At 38.6% G+C, this 16,843-nt stretch overlaps 1 protein-coding gene across 1 annotated transcript in view; it reads left to right on the top strand.

The window, feature by feature from the left end:
- Positions 1 to 16,843, top strand: part of GAK (cyclin G associated kinase) — a 70,279-nt gene that overhangs the window by 36,113 nt on the left and 17,323 nt on the right. The window contains exons 14-22 of the mRNA XM_424873.8: positions 778 to 900; positions 3,136 to 3,269; positions 5,520 to 5,714; positions 6,759 to 6,876; positions 8,524 to 8,603; positions 8,915 to 9,108; positions 9,661 to 9,819; positions 10,694 to 11,164; positions 13,050 to 13,220. Of these exons, the coding sequence (XP_424873.4) occupies positions 778 to 900; positions 3,136 to 3,269; positions 5,520 to 5,714; positions 6,759 to 6,876; positions 8,524 to 8,603; positions 8,915 to 9,108; positions 9,661 to 9,819; positions 10,694 to 11,164; positions 13,050 to 13,220 (1,645 nt within the window). The remainder of the gene's footprint in view (positions 1 to 777; positions 901 to 3,135; positions 3,270 to 5,519; positions 5,715 to 6,758; positions 6,877 to 8,523; positions 8,604 to 8,914; positions 9,109 to 9,660; positions 9,820 to 10,693; positions 11,165 to 13,049; positions 13,221 to 16,843) is intronic.

Raw genomic sequence — 16,843 nt, 5'->3', positions numbered from 1 at the left:
AGCTATCAACCTTCTTTTGTGAAATGATACATTCTGTGTTTAGGAAGCTGTGTATTCTGGAGACCGCTTTTTTTGGTTATGCTTGGTTATGCAAGTCTGATGCACTTATGCTGATATTCCTGATGTAATAATACTGTAAATGGTAATATAAACACAGTTAAGTCTATTACAGTAATCTGAACATTTTCTGATCTACGTTTATCTTAGTGATATTAATTTTATTGTATGCTCTTTGCTTTGCTGTATCTGGAAAGAAATAGTATCTCATATCTTGTCAAAAAAGTCCTTATGGTACAGAAATTTTTGATGCCCGTCTTTGAAGTCCAGGTAATCAGTGGGCAATGCTTCCTAACTTAACTTTGTTGTTCAGTACAGGGCTAGAGCAGCTATGCAGTAAGCCAAAGAAGTCTAGTTTTTTTTTGTCTAGTGCTGGAGAAGATGATTCTGCATAGTCTTAAACTTGATCAGGGTAAAACAGCTTTTGAAATACTTAAGAAATTGTATTTTCTTGGTTTCCTGTTGTATAAAATCTATTGCTAAATTCTAAAAGACTTCGTGAACCTTGATTAAAAGTCAGTAATCTCGGTTGTTGGTAATTCCAGTGCAACAGACTAGGGGTCTACTGTTTTTGATCCTATAGAATGCTTCTTATACTTGCAAGACTACATTTTATCTTACTTAATTTCTACCTGAAGATGGCATTAAACTGTGAAATATCCTTTTCTGCAAATGTGTGAAGCTATAATGTTGTTTCTCACCTTTTTTGTCTCTTTTTAGGTTTCTGAATGTGGCTGGCCAGCAAGACGAGCACCAAATCTTCAGAATCTCTATAGCATATGCAAGAACATGCATTTATGGCTGAAACAGGACCAGAAAAATGTTTGCATTGTTCATTGCCTAGTAAGTAGCTAGATATTACCCCAAGCATTTTGCTCTTGCCAACTTTAGATTGCGATTAAGGATGCTAATATCACTTGGGGAGTTTCAGTTGTTTTCTTCACTGTAGGGCCTGGAGGTAATTCCATCCTGCAAGGTATTTAGAAAAATAGCTTACATGTACTTTCTGTTAAGACAGTAGGATAATATAGCCGTAGCTTGCATGGAATGTAGAAAGTGTATGGACAGTGTAAGGCAAAATAACCTTTGGGAGAAAAGTATATTTAGTTATTTTAGTGTTTGTTCTGCTTTTCATTCTACTTTTCTGGTGAAGCGCTTTGGAGAAGAATAGATAGAGAACTGCAGAAACTGACTATAGAGCATTAGTGGAACTTGATTTTGCTGGCATCAGGTTGCCTTGTAACTTCCAATGGTCTTTAATGAATCACTAGCTTTGAAGTAGCCTCAAAAATGCAAGCTAACTATGCATAAAAAGCTATCTCTCATGTTAAACATGAGAGAAGAACAGTTTTAAAGAATAGTTCATGTTTGCAAAGCTTGAGCATATGAGGTTACTGTCATGGTTCTTTATGAAAATTGCATGCAAAATACACATATGCCAGGGTTTTGAGTAGCTCCTGGGCATCTTCAGTAGCATTTTGTTCTGGATAATAATCTGGGGTCATTCAGTGTTGGTCATCCTTGAAAGCTCTAGTTTTAGAGACATGTTAGTACAAGATCATCTTGATGGAACTTAATGTCAAGCACATCTGAAACTTGATATGCTGCATCTTCTCAAATGTGAAGTCCTGGAGTAGCTTGGGTTGGAAGGGACCTTAAAGATCATCCAGTTCCAAATCCCCACCCCTACTTCCAGCAGGGTTGTTACCCACTAGATCATGCTGCCCAGAGCTGTATCTGGGTCTGTCCTTGAGTGCCTCCAGAGATTGGAAAGGTGCAGAAGTGTTCTTATGGATAGCTGTATTTAACCCATGTTTAAATAAACCCCATTAAGATAATTGCTAGGAAAAGCTAAAGTATGTTTATTTTCAAAATGCTATAGTCAAAAATCCGATCTCTTTTGTCAAGAGTTTGGAGCAAATATTAACTTTTAGAACCTTAGCTTTTTCTGATAATAGGTTTTTTTTATTGCTGCCTTAAGGATTGCTTAAGGCCAAGAATAGTTTCTCTGTAACCAAGCCCTACGTCCTTTAAAATCGTGAAAGGAAAACCTGAAATTCTTAATGTCTCATCTCTGCACAAAGAGTTCCTTTTGTTTCTGTGATGGAAATTATCAAGTTTCTTTCTGAAGATCTGTAATCAGATTTGTTTACTAATGAATAAAATATTCTGTATTTTGAATACTGTCATTCTGTTTATGACATAATCTTTAAAATCTTGTCTGTTTGCTCTAGCTTCATCACATGGTTGCAAAGGGTTAGCTGTTATGTTTGTCAGCCTGTTTGTACAATGATTTTTCTCCCCTCAATGTGATACTTTTTTTCAAAATGGCTTTGTAGTGCTGTTGTACATAACTTACCGCTTATCATGCTGATTGGTGGTGTTTTTCTTCCCTTGTACTCATTCATGTTTTGTCCTAAATGTAGGCTTCTCAGTGTGGGGACTGTGGTTTTATTGATCTGTGAAACTTAACAGAAAGACCTGGTCTAGCCCTTAGAATCATAGGCTAACATTGGTTAGAAGTGACTTCTGGAGATCATAGGGCTGTGTCTTCTGCTCAAAGCTGAGCTAATTTCCATGTTAGTGCAAGATGCTCTCAATTAGGGCATGCCAGTTACACCAGCATGAATGGTTAGGATGATTAATAATGGTCTGGATTTGAAGGAAAAGGCTGTTAAACAACTTGAGGAGAATTTTTTTTTCTTTATTTCTACATATATATACTAAATGACTACAAAAAATCTATTCCATGCTTGCTGACCGAAACAAAACTGGTACGCCATTTTCTGTCAACCATTGCCTCAACTCCCAAATATTTATTATTTTATTTTTAGGGAGGAATGTAGTATATCCCAGCAGTTCCTGCAGGTAGATTCAGTGTTTTGCTTCCCTTCTATTACTGTCCTGCCAAATACTGACCTTAGGCAGTTCTAGACAAAAGGTTAAAGAATATAGCATGGCTCTGTTCTTTGGACTTCTCTGGTACTGGATGTCCATAATGATCAAACAAAACTTTAAGACAACAGTCAGAAAACAGACTATAATAATATAATAAATAAAATTATGATTTTTTTGTAGGATGGAAGAGCAGCATCTGCTGTTGTAGTTTGTTCTTTTCTGTGTTTCTGTCGTCTCTTCACTACTGCTGAGGCTGCAGTTTATATGTTCAGTATGAAACGCTGTCCTCCTGGCATATGGCCTTCTCATAAAAGGTATGATATCAGTCTGCTTGTAGTGTACTACTGAAGCAAGTGTCTATGCAACTGTTAATAAGTTACTGTTCTTACAGGGTGGTTTTTAGGATAAATTATTTCAGTAGTGTCTGTGTTGAAGCAGCAAAATACTTGAAAAAACAAGTGTGTTGTAAGTCAAGTAGTTCTCAGTTTTGTGAGACCTTAACTGCTCATGGTGTTCTTAGCACAGCTGAATTAAATATGATCTGTAGTGAGGCAGTGTTAAGAACAAAAATAAGAGTATGTTGTATTTGCTGTCTTAAGTATAAAATCTTCTTCCTCATAAGGAAGGCATCATATTCCATGTTTACTACCTTACTGCCATAGATTTTACTGTCAGAACACCACAAGTTTGGAAAAAGTAATGATTCTTTTTCATGTTTAGGTAAAAATGCCTTTTTTTTTTTAAGGTGTGAAAGCAGAGGTGACTTAAAAACATCTGTCAAAATGTATGAAACATTTCATGTAATAGATCATGTAATGATGAAGTCAATACTAAGTAACAGTGGTTGTAAAGGCGTTTCTTACAAAAAGGATTAGATCTAGAAATGTGAGAAGTATGTGGGATTTGTGAAGAATAAATTACAAGTTATGCTGTTGTACAGTTTTACTGAGTATATCTTAAGGGGTCCTGTGCAGAGTAACTTATATAAATCAATCACAGAATCACAGAATGTCTTAGATTGGAAGAACCCTTAAGGCCCACTCAGTTTCAACCCCCTGGCATGAACAGGGTTGTCACCCACCAGGTGAGGCTGCCCAGGGCCCTGTGCAAACTGACCTTGAATACCTCCAGCAAGGGGGTGTCCACAACCTTGCTGGGCAACCTGTTCCAGTGTTCTTCACCGCCACCACTGTCACGGTGAAGAATTTCTTCCTAATAACTAGTCTAAATCTGTCTTCTTCCAGTTTAAAACTATTCCCTCTTATCCTGTTGCTACATGCCCTTACAGAAAGCCCCTCTCCAGCTTTCCTTTAGGCCCCCATCCAGTACTGGAAGGCCTCTGTAAGATCTCCCTGGAGTCTTCTCCAGGCTGAAGGTTCTCAGCTCTCCCAGCCTGTCCTTGTAGATGAGTTGCTTCTGCCCTCTGATCATCTTCATGGCCCTCCTCTACAGCCACTCCAGCAGCTCAATGTCCTTCTTGTGTTGGAGGTCCCACAACTGGTGCAGTACTCTAGGTGGGCTCTCATGAGTAGAGGGGCAGAATCATCTCCCTTGACCTGCTGATCATGTTTCTCTTGATACAGTCCAGGATATGGTTGGCCTTCTGCGTTGCAAGTACACACTGCCAGCTCATGTTGGGTCTTTCATCAACGAACACCCCCAAATCCTTTTCTTCAGGGCTGTTATCATTATTGGATGATGTAAAAAGATGGTCCCTGCCATGTCTATTAGCTCCATTAAATACTGGAGGGCCCCAGTGAGGTCTCCCTGAAGCCATTCCTTCTCTAGGCTGAAAACAAGCCCAGCTACCTCAACCTGTCTTTGCAAGAGAAATGCTGGGGAATGGAGAGCTCTTGTCCTTAAAGAGCTGCCATCTCTGTTCTGTTTCTGTGTCCCTAAAGACAGCTTCCCAGGAGATCTCATCCAGGGTCTTGACAGCTTTTTTGCCGGGACAGCATTCCTCAAGATCAGAAACTCAGCTAGGGAATGGCTGTTACAGCCCAGGCCGTGTAAGATAAACTTTAACCTAGCCCAGTGTGTAAAGTGCTGTTAGGAAGCTCTGAGGAACTAGCTTCAGAACTCTTGTAACTTCAATTCACTTTGTGTAAAACATAAATACTTCTCCTACTGGGATATTTTAAATGAGGCTTTTGTAACGAGTGGCTAGTTTGTTTTACAAGTGGATAATTGGTAGCTATAGACCTAAGGCAGAGACCGGAGTTGTCTAACGTGGAACACGTGTGCAGATGATTTATTGCACAGGACTGTATTGAATTTTCTGTAGTGTTTATTTTTGTTGTGATGGAGCCATTGTGCTTTTGTGCAGAAATTGTGTTGCTGTTCTTATATAGAATGACCAGTTAAGGATTGTAAATATTATCCTATTTAGTTCTCCTTTTGTGATACTGTATCAGATTTTAAAACTGTTTCCCAGCAGTGCTGTTAAACGTTCCCACTGTTTTATTGTTATTTGTTACTGCTCAGTGGCTGAGTATTAACAGAAGTGTGTACCTAATTCCAGGATTTGGTTCTTAGGCATAATGAATACCTCTTGCTTTTAACAGATACATTGAATACATGTGTGACATGATGGCTGAAGAGCCCATTATTCCTCACAGCAAGCCAATCCTGGTCAGATCCATCATCATGACTCCAGTTCCTCTTTTCAGTAAGCAGCGTAATGGCTGCAGGCCTTTTTGTGAAGTTTATGTAGGGGATGAGAGAATAACCACTACCTCCCAGGAATACGACAAAATGAAGTAAGTACAGGGTATGAAAACTTATGTTTTGCTTTTCTGTAGTAAGTTAAGTACTTACTATGCCTTACTATGAGGAGAAATACAGTTTTGGATGTGCCAATTGACCAGGAGGCTTCTGGGAAAGCTCCTGTATTCCATTTTAGTTGATCCTGAAAGGTAGATCATGTGGTCATTAAAAAAAAAAAAAAAGAAAATCATGTGGTTATAGTAGAAGCATGGAGGTATCTCCACAGAATGGGTGAATGATAGTGAGGTGGCATATTGCACTGTGGGCTTTAGGAGGAAGAATGGAACAAGACCCTTCGTATATTGTACCACAGGGATCAGTCTTCCTATTTTGCATGTACTTGCTGGGGGGGGTATACCAGCACCACTGAAACTGAATTTCACAGTGCAGTCATGAAAAACAGAAAGCATCCATCAGCCATAGGAGCTCTAAGGAAAGTGCTTAACGCCACTAGCTGTGGTATAGCTCTTCTATTGTAGTGTATCACTGCAATTGCAAACGATGCTAAGCAATTCTAGGTAATAGTCACAGACGGAGGAAAGATGGGAGAATACCAAATTCCTTCTAACTTTCCTATAATTTTAAGCCCAATAAGGAGATGTCATGAACTTGAAAAGAGGGAGAATGAAACTGCTGTGGGGTATTTTCACCTTTTTTTTTTTCCTACCATTGTTTCTAAGTGGGAATCCTTAGTAGCAGTATCATGAAGCAGGACAGCTGCAGTTTCTTTGCACCTTTCCTTGGAACAGTCATATTCATAATACTCTGTTTGCTTTGTCCTGCTCTAGCTGTGCTCTTGCATTTTCCAACAGCTTCTTAGAAATGTCTCTCCTGCTGTGGGCAGCTGCTGTTTGTTAGCTGCTGGCTTTTAGAGCAGTTTTTTGTAAGTTACTTAAAGTGAATCCCTTTGTTGGCAGTAAGAATTCTGAGTGGAATTTATGGGTTGGTGTTAAAGGTCTTAGAGAAAGCAAACTAAACATAAGGAAATACACAATTTCTCTGAATCTAGACTAACAGAGGATATGCTCTTTCTTCAGGGAGTTTAAAATTGAAGACGGGAAAGCAGTAATTCCATTGGGTATAACGGTTCAAGGAGATGTTCTCATTGTTATCTATCATGCTAGGTCAACACTAGGAGGCCGACTACAAGCCAAGGTAATGGCAAATTTAACAGCCTATGTCAAGGGCTTGTTTTTCCTTTGTGCAGTTGGTGTTGTAAGTGTATTTGGGATCTCAATAAGTACATAGCTTTATTTACTTTTTTTTTGTTCAAATAAGTGTTTGATATGTTCTTTTACTTGGGAATTTAGTTTAACAGGCCTGATATATGTCCATTTTCTTCCTACCGTTCTCTGTTGTGATGCTTTGGTAAGCATTTCTAGAAATTAGATTTACAGTGGTAGTTACTACGTTCGTGTGGAGAGCCTGTAGCCATTTTTTTAAATTTATCCAATCTCATCCAGGGAGGTGCACAGTAGGGTGGGACTTCTTAATACTGTACAAGCAAACTTCAACACAATCAAATGAAAAACGCCACTCAGTACAGAAGTGGAATTCCAGGAACTGTTCATATGGAACAGTCTTTAAAAAAATAAATAAATGTATGTGGTATTGTACCCTATTCCTAGAGCCAGGTTGAGTTTTATAGCGGATTTTCTTACTGGTCATTGCTCTTCCAGAAATAATTCATGTTTCATTTTTAATTCAAAAAAGAAGAAAGCTAATATATTAGAAGATCACAAAAAGACTTGGAAACAAAGTCTGTCTTCACATTACTAAAACTGAATCCTAGGCTCCTCTCAGAAATTAAACCTGAAGGTCTGTGTAAAAGATGGAAAGGTGTTGTGGGAAGTTTAAGATAACCTGGAAATTGATCCAAAGGATTTTCAGACAGTACTACAGTTGGAAAACACGTGGGGCAGACAAGTTATCACTGCAGTAGTTTTTCTCTACATTTTCTTTTAACTTGGTGTGTAGGAGTACAGAATCCTGTCATTTGCAGAGATTGAAGGTGGGAGAAAAATCTAGCTGAGGTTAGATTGCTTTTGTTCAACCTCAGTGTCAGTTTCACGGCTAATAACGTTAACTCCTATTTGTTGTTTTTTCTGGCAGTTATTCACTAATTGGAAAATGTAAGAATTCTCTTGTCTGTTATAACACATGATACATCAACAGTGTTTGTGATGAGCTTGGTTTGGAGCTTTGATGAAATGGTGTTCAGTCTGTTCTTTGTTCTACATACAGTAACTTTTTCCCTGAAGCTCTCTACGTCTGGTCAGATAGTCCTGCCCCCTGCTCAAACGGGCACGAGAGCAGGCTGTTCAGGCAGCTTCTGAGTATCTCCAAGGGGAGATTACACAGCCTCTTTGGTTAACTTCTGCCATTGCTCTGGCACCTGCTCAGCAAATAAGTGCTCACTGATGCGCAGGAAAAGGGCACTCTTATAGTGTCCTTCTAAATGTGTCCTTCTAAGTATGTCCTTCTAAAGCTGTACTGAAAACAGCTGTGTCTTTGACATGTATTTCTTGGCTGGTGTACTGCATGTTGAGTTTCTTTGAGTATGTTATTCTGAAAAGTGTAATAAAGCTCACAGCATTTCAACCTTTATGATGATGTCTAGAAATATTTGACAAACTGTGACAATCTGAGGTTAGTGCAGAGTTGCTCCAGGTAGAGTATACAAGGTAGAAAAATGAATGCTAATGTAACTTTTACTGAAAATCCTTGGCTTCAGTTAAAGTACAGAACACGATGTCTCTGCATGCGCACTTACGTAGTTTCCCTATTTTCTGTTTCCAACAGATGGCTTCTATGAAGATGTTTCAGATCCAGTTCCACACAGGTTTTGTGCCCCGAAATGCCACCACAGTGAAATTTGCAAAGTAAGTTGACACCTCTTTTGTACGGAATTTGGAAGAAGTCGTCTTTCAAGCTTAGCCTTCCAAACCAGCAGATGGGGTTGGGAAGAGGGAATTGATTACTACTTTTGCGGTACAATGAGTTCTGCTTTCTTACCTCAAGGAAGCTGAAGGTTTTCTTCACAATACAGCAAGATTTTTCTAAATACTATCTGTATAAGATCTACAGAAACATGTAAACAAGTACAGCGTACTTCTTAGCCTTATACTGAGTGCTTTGAAGTTCTGTCATCTGTTCATTAGCCTCATAAATTAACCTGTATATGTTTTTACAGGTATGATCTGGATGCCTGTGACATTCAAGAAAAATATCCTGATTTATTTCAAGTCAATCTGGAAGTGGAGGTGGAGCCCAGAGATAGGCCTAGCTGTGAGCAGCTGCCATGGGATAACATGAATATAAAGGGTCTGAATCCCAAGATCCTTTTCTCCACTCGAGAGGAACAGCAGGAAATTTTGTCAAAATTTGGTAAGGGATCTCTTAAATATTTAGAGAAACAGATAAAGTTGCTAATAACTTAGTGGTTGAGAATGTATTCTGATTAGTTTCTGACATTCCTTCAAAAACAATTTCAAAAAGCTTGCTATGTATGAAGGATTATACATTATCCTCCAGTAATAATTATCTATGCTTCCAGTATAAAAGGCGTGACAGAGGTTATCATGTAAGTTATTGCAGATAGTGATATTGCAAGAATATGAATTGCTTGTTTTAAGGGGTAGTAGGAGGTACAAGTGAGCTGTTAATTGCTTAGAAAATATGATTCATTTTATTACAAATTTAAATAGAATGCTTGTGTTTTGCTCTATGTTTAATTTATTAATGCTGTAATTTTAAGTAGGGACTTACTAGTTTTTGCAATTGAAATAAGGTTAGTAATGCTATATTCAAGACTGGAAGATTTGATCTCTGTTCTGCCATAGCAATCAGGGCCTACAAGTCAGATATCAGCTACTACGACCAAGATTGACTTTTAGAAGTGGTTCCTTTAAGGATCCTGGCATAAGATCTTTCTTTTAGGGAAACCAGAGCTACCAAGGCAGCCAGGTTCAACTGCGCAGTATGAAGCAGAAGCATCCCAACTGGATCTGTCCTCAGAAAGTGCCCCAACTGAGGGAGAATCCCCACACAGCAGTGGTACTGATGCAAATAACTTCTTTCATTCTCTGGATTGGAAAGGTACATGTTGATCTCTGAAGTTACCATCACTGTTTTCTTGTATGCCTTCCAGTGAGAACTATAGTTGTTCCTTAAGTCCTCTTTTGCAGTGAAGCTCACTGTTTTATCAGACAAAGACGAAAAAGCTATTTGAAGAGTGAACCGTGCATGTTATCATGTGAAAAATCAACTCCCTTTGAGTAAATGCTAAATATGCTCTTCTGCGTTGTACATAACTTAAGTGCTGACCTATGTTTTTCTTTCTGTGTAAGAATTTTAACCTTAAAGGTCTCTGTAAGGAAATGTTTATATTCCCACAGCTTCAGTTTACGCTGTCTGAGAAGCACAAGAAACAAAAACTGGACAGTGGTGTTCAGATAAGCCTGTGTAGACTGAGACTATGTAACTCTATAGTGCATCTATAAGTCCATTTTCTGGGCTCTCCTCTGCTGGCCAACAGTAACTGCTTGTGTTGCCATCAAATGCTGTCAAAGAGTGGAGCAGCAGTTACTGAGCAGTGTTCTAAGCTGTAAGTGGTATCACGTCCTGTAGTGATTGTCCAAGTCATTGCTGTTCTGAAAGCATGAATAATGACTTAGATTACATAGTGATAAGCATAGCAGATTTTTTCATTTTTTAAAAGTATGCATCACACTTTTCTAATTCTTTGTAGCTAGAGGGATCATCTGTTAACTTGGATAATCTGAACTAGAAGAATGTAAGGTGCTCCTTTCCCTGTCCTGTGCAAAGAGGTGGTACCTGACAGTTTTTTCCACCCCTCTTTGTGAGCACTGTTTACATAAGGATTGATTTCATGTGTTCTTGCCACTAAGTCTGACATACCTATGGCAGAAGAATTCTAGTAATCTGGTGCTGTTATTTCATTTTATTCAAGAAGGAAGAAGTCCAGAAAGTGGAGTAGATGATACCTCATCTAAAAATGATCATGGTCAACTGTCTGATGAGAGAGAAGAGAGTGATCCTTCAGATGAGGAGTTCCCTACATTTCCAGGTGAAGAAAGGGCAGTAAGTGTTGATGAGGGAGACTCTGCTACCCCAGAAGGAGAGATGCTTTTTGAAGCTGGTTTTGAAGCTCCACCTACACTATTACAAAAATCTCTCACTGAAGAGAATGTAGATTTACTGGGACTGAATTCCGATGCTTCACCAGAACAGAAAGAACCTATCTCAGAAATAAACTCATCAAGTAATGCAGCCCTGCTGAACAATCTTTTTGTGAGTGGTGCATCTCAGGTTTCAGAAGAGCCCACTGGAGATCTCCTTGGACAAGGAGCAGATTTCTTTTTCAGTGGTCAATCTCAGCATCCAGCTGTTACTCAGACTTCAGCAGCAGCTGCATCTTCAGGTATGTAAATTTAACATTAATATTCTGCTGGTCATCTGGTAAAAAACTGCTGTCTCTGTGCTTAGCAAATATTACCATGTTTGATATATACAGTGAAGACGTTGATCTATAACAAAAATCTGACTAAAATTGGCATTTTTAATACTTGGAGCTGACAGATGCTGTACATTATTCATGTATGTTGTGCTACTAATATCTTATCAGCTTTAGTGTAAACAGAAAAGTATAACTACTTGAGTTTAAAGCAGATTCACCAGTCTTAAAGATCAATAACTTTCCTGTGCAAATGTTACATGTTAAATCTTCTTCTAGATCCATAGTGTAAGTAGCTTTTCTTGGTAAGGCATAAATTGTAGAATCCAGCAGCTTTCTTGCTCTATATGTAGAGTGGTAGCATTAGATTTATAGAGCTGTTCTGCGTAGGTCAAAAGGCTGTGTGGTATTTTTGAATGTTAATCAGATAAGACTGCCAGGCAACTGGAAATCCTGTAGCTTACTGTTCAAACTAGTATCATAACGCTACTGCTAAAAGCTGCTTTCTTGTTGCTTTTCCTGATGTTGTTAGCAGGTTTGTATCAGGAAGGAGAATGTTTATCTTACCTAACCTGTATTTAAAACAGTGTTTGTCTTACCCAAAGCTTTATGAAGACTTTGGCTTATGGCTTTGGCACTTGGTTGAATTTTTGGGAGTAGCAACTTGCAGCCTGAGTTTGCTGTAAGACTTCTAGGAGTGTTAGTCATTCAGGGTAACTATTACAAGATTTAGTTGTGCACAGGTATATATTTAGGGCATTTAGGAGGCTTCGGATATTCTGTAGTAATTTTCTCTTGAACTGTGTTACTGTGGTCAGAGAGGAATCAGTTTACCTTTTTTACACAGGCAGAAGTTTATGAAAGAGGCTTTCTTTATATTAACTCTGAAAACATGAAGCAGACGGGAGAAGTAATTTCTCATTCTGCAATTGAATTGGCTGGGAAGTAACCTTACAGAAGTGAGAATATTTGACCACTTGTTTCAGCTAGTACATCACACTCCTATGTGAAACTTTGTGCATATCGGTTGCTGTGCTTCAGTAGGAGTGCTTGTACACATGAGAAGTCAAGGTTTGTTTTTTGAAGTGTTACTGAGTCCTGTACTGTGATCATTGCTTCAGGATGCGCTAGGACACTGGCAGGACTATTCTTCCTCACTGGGCACTGACTAGACCTGGCAGGAGTCCCTGGGCTCCTGAGGATTTTGACCCTAGAGGGTAGCAGTAACAGCAAGATCTTAAGCTGTGATTCCAGCTGACTGTCACATGTTATCCCATGCTGACTATAAATACCCTTCCCATTAGTTTTTTCTTCACTGTGATTGCTAAAGACCTGTTGAAAGTGTTGCTGCTTGTTGGCTTTCGTTCTTGCGTTGATGTACTTTCTGCCCTAAAGCTACCAATGCCTTCAAGTCAAAATGGTAGTATGAATGCTTTGACTTTTTTCAGTAGCTTAATAGTCTGTTCTGTTTAAATTTTTTAGAGACTTGGCATTATATATAGCTTTTTAAACAAATATAACAGTTTATATGCAACTGATTACTTGTACTTAAGTATGTCTAGCATGGAGGGAAGTAATGAGATGATTGAATATAGCAGCTTTACTAAGGATTTGTTTGAGGACATAGTATTTCAGCCATGCACAGTAAAAACAGTTTTTGTGTTGCTATAGAATGTGTCAGTGTGTAGTGGCAAAGATAGAATGGTGACTGTTCAACTCAAAAATTCAGTTGGGGCTCCTTTAGTTGCTGGTATAGTCCTGCTTTCTGTCTTTGCACCTAAGGAATAAAATACTTTTTCTATTTTGTTTTTCCTAAAACTTGTTGTAATTTCATTTTTTGCTTCTTTCTTAGCTGATCCTTTTGACCCATTTACAATGTCATCTAGTTCTGAGAATTCAGCGCTGTCTGGCCCAGACCTTTTTGGAGACTTTCTTAATCCAAGCGCAGCATCTACAGCTAATACGTTTTCCTCTACACATAGTTCACTTCCACCTTCTTCCAGTTCAGATTTCCTAAATTTAGGTAAGTGTACTTCCACTGTTCTGTTTTGCAGCAGTTTCTGCTGCTCTGTGCATTTGTCTTTTACTATAGTCAAGGTGGGTTAGTGTTGTAATAGATCTGCTTATTGTGACCACTAGCTCCATGTTCTTGTAACAGATGCACATGTACCAAGTAGCAAGGTTTTCCCGTATAATATGATTGTAGTATTTATGATGCAAGGGGATTTCTATAATTGCTGACCTTCAGTTAGGAGATGGTTTTTCCTCTAAAAAGAGCTCTTAAAACTAAGGGGTTTAAGCACTTGCAAACTATAGTATTCTATCATCTAGATAGCATTTTGGATGTATTCAGTTATTAGTCTTTCTGAAAGTCTTTGAAAAGAACTGAGTGTTTCAAGCAAGCTGAAGTATAGCCAGGTCTTAAAATACAAGCTGAAGCTAACTGGAACCTTCTTGACCTGCGTGTATCCTGATAATACTTACAGAATACATTATGTAATACTCTAATCTCATTTGTTTCCTTTGATTTCTGATGTATTCTTGATGAAGACTTTTATTCATGTACTTATTCTGAAATCTATTTATTCTTAAATGAAAAGCTTTGTAATGTGTTGCTTCTTCCTATATTTCCATCCTCTACATGTATGTCTGAAGTGTTGTTAAATAGAGCATCTAAGCATGCTCATTCTTTAAAGAAACATGCCATTATAAAAATTATGGTGTCACAGAGCCAAAGGTTTTACTTTTTTTCATTTTCTTTTGAAAGAAAAGGAGCAGGACATGGTTACACTGTGATCTGTTAGCCAGTATTTATCCAAATTAACAAAAATAGAATTAGTAAAGCTATTTAGATTTAGATTTGATGATATTTCAAATAAGAGAAAAATGTCCTCTACAATTTTTTCAATTGTGTTATGCTTTGAAAACATGTAACTATCTCAGATGGCACTGACTTCTAAAATATCTTCTTAGCTGCCTAGGATTAACTTTCCTTCATTTACAGAAGATACTCTGATAAATCAGACTGGCTGTCTGCCAGATGCCCACCATTTGCTCTCCTCATCTACAGGACAGTGGGAGAAAATAAGGTGGAAAAAATTCAGTGACTGAGATGAAGAAAAATAACTTACTAGTTGCAGGTACAAGCAGAACAGACTTGATTTGGGAAAGATCAGTTTATTACTAATTAAAAATACAGTTAGGTAGTGAGAAACAAACTTTCCCCTTGCCTCACTTCTTCCTGGTCTCAACTTCACTCCTCTGTTCCTGACACTTCAGCCTCTTTATCTCTCTCTGTCACTGTGGGGAGGGGAACTACTCTGCTGCTCCTTCTTCCTCATATGGTTACCCTGCATGGGCTCCTTCTTGCAGCATATGGTGGTTCTTATAAGATACAGTACTTCATGGCTTGCTCTAGCGTATGTCTTTCCCATGCACTGTAGTTCTTTACAAACTGCTCTGTCATGAGACCTTTCCACACAGTACTGTCCTTCATGAGCACACTGCTCCGGCACTGTCCCCACAGGTGGCAGCTCCCACAGCCCTCCTGCACTATTGTGGATTCCCTTCCATGAGCTGCAACTCTGGCCTGAGTCTGCTCCTATGGGGACTGTCATTGGGCTGTACTTTCTCCAGGCTCCATCTGCTGCTCCAGGGCTCCTCCACAAGTTGCATGTGGAGATCTGCTCTAATGTTGTCCTCTGTAGGCTGCAGGGCCTACAGAACTTGCATCACCATGTTATCAGGACACAACTGCATCCTGAGGTGGGTCTATCCAGTACAGGGAAACCTCCAGACTCTTCTCACAGAGGCAAGCCCTCGTGACAAAAGCTTGACATGCAAACACCATACAGACACTGAATAAAGTGTGTGCTGTCAGGAATGACAGGACAGGATAGTATTGTTCATCAGAACTACATTGCTGTACTCTTAATGAAGTTGTATTTAGTAACAATGGTATCACATCCTCAGTCCTGACTGAGCATTTTCTTCATAGATCTTATGTGCAGTTTTGAGTTGTCCTTCCTAGTAGAATAGGTGTAGTTGGCTCTACCTCTGTTTGCTATAGTCTTGAGTGTTAGGTACGGAGAAATTGGATAAAAAGACATAGTATTTGCTTGGCTTAATTAATGGCTTTCTCTTTTAGATAAAAGACTAGCAATGTAAATACTGTCTCTACCATAATTTTAGGAGTTGTGCTGCTTTTGTGATTGATTCTGCCAAGAAGATCCCCTTTACTGCTTCATTTGCAAAGTGTTCGTTCCTATGAAGAAAGCAGTAGGTGCATGTTTTAGTTGTGTAGTTGTCAGTTATGGCAATATTGTGGTCACAGTTGCTTGTAGTTACCAAACATGATTGTTTTTTTAACTGTTAAAAGATTTGATCAACACTGATCTGTGAAACACAGTGTCTACTAAATCTATCTCATTTCAGAAGCAGTCTTTTCTGGAGATTATCTAGTTGACCTGCTCAAAACACGGTTAAGTAGAGCAAGATGCCCAGAACTGTGTACTTTCCGCTTCATATTTCTTTAATCTCCAAGGTTGCTGACTCCACAGCCTGTCTGGGCATCTTTTGCCTGTATGTGACTACTTCTACAGGAAAGAGAACACTGTTTAAATTGAGCTTTCTGTTTTTCAGTCTGCCCATTTGCCTCCTGGCCTTCCAGTTGGGCAGTGCTGAGATGAGTCTGTCTTTTTCTTCTGAAATCCTTCACCCCTATTCCTGTTTTGCTTAAGTGATGCTGGTACACTCAGCCATTCTTCAGAGACAGGTCTTCAAAGCCCTACCTGGCAGAACTCTTTCATACAAAATTTAAGGTGAAAAAATACACAAATAGTAATTTCTGCACTCTAAATATTTATCTGTGGACCAGAGGAGATCATCAATGTGTTTTGCTGTCTGTAATGTTTGAGCAAGTATGGAAGGAAGAAAATATTTTGAGATATCTACCTTCTATGCTTAATGTTTTATGTTTTGTTTTTCTAACTTTGGTGATAACTTTTACCCTGGTAAATGCATTAGCCTGTCCACTATTTTAATGTAGTTTCTAGAGGTTTCTGTCAACATATGCAAAATGTGCTAAAAATGTTCTCCAGTTTAATGTTAGACATTTCCAAATATTTTTGAGTTACTGAAACTGTTGCTATGCAGGCTTTCAAAATTCATGTGGAAGTTAAGAAATTGGGGCAGCATTTCATTTTCTTTGAGTTTACCTTTTAAATGACAGCTCTTCTGTGTTTTAAGCTGAAATTGAGTATGTATTTGAGCCCTTAATGCTCTACCCAGTCACAGGTACAGTCACAGGTATTCATTTTAACAAGGAAAATGAGGAATGCTAATAGTTGTTGCTTTTAATATGAATGAGTGAGAAGATAATTGCTAGTTAGCATTGGAAAAGAACTGCAAAGGAAAGTGTTCACTTAAATGACAGGCCTGGAAAAATTGTGTGGAGGGAGTAGAGGAAGGTGCAAACACTGGTTAGTAAAGTGAGAGAAAGAACTAAACCCATTAAAAATAAATTGGTAACATCACTTTTGGATACTGTGAATCTCTTAGAGTAGTTGTAGTTGTCTAGAATTATAGATCAGTGGTTAAGCTTTCTTTGGTGGTAAACAATTACTGAATTTCTATAGTTATAAGGAG

Source organism: Gallus gallus, chromosome Z (genome assembly GCF_016699485.2).
Source record: "Gallus gallus isolate bGalGal1 chromosome Z, bGalGal1.mat.broiler.GRCg7b, whole genome shotgun sequence".
NCBI lineage: Eukaryota > Metazoa > Chordata > Aves > Galliformes > Phasianidae > Gallus > Gallus gallus.
Note: the sequence above shows the minus strand (reverse complement) of the source record. Positions and strands in the feature narration are given on the sequence as shown.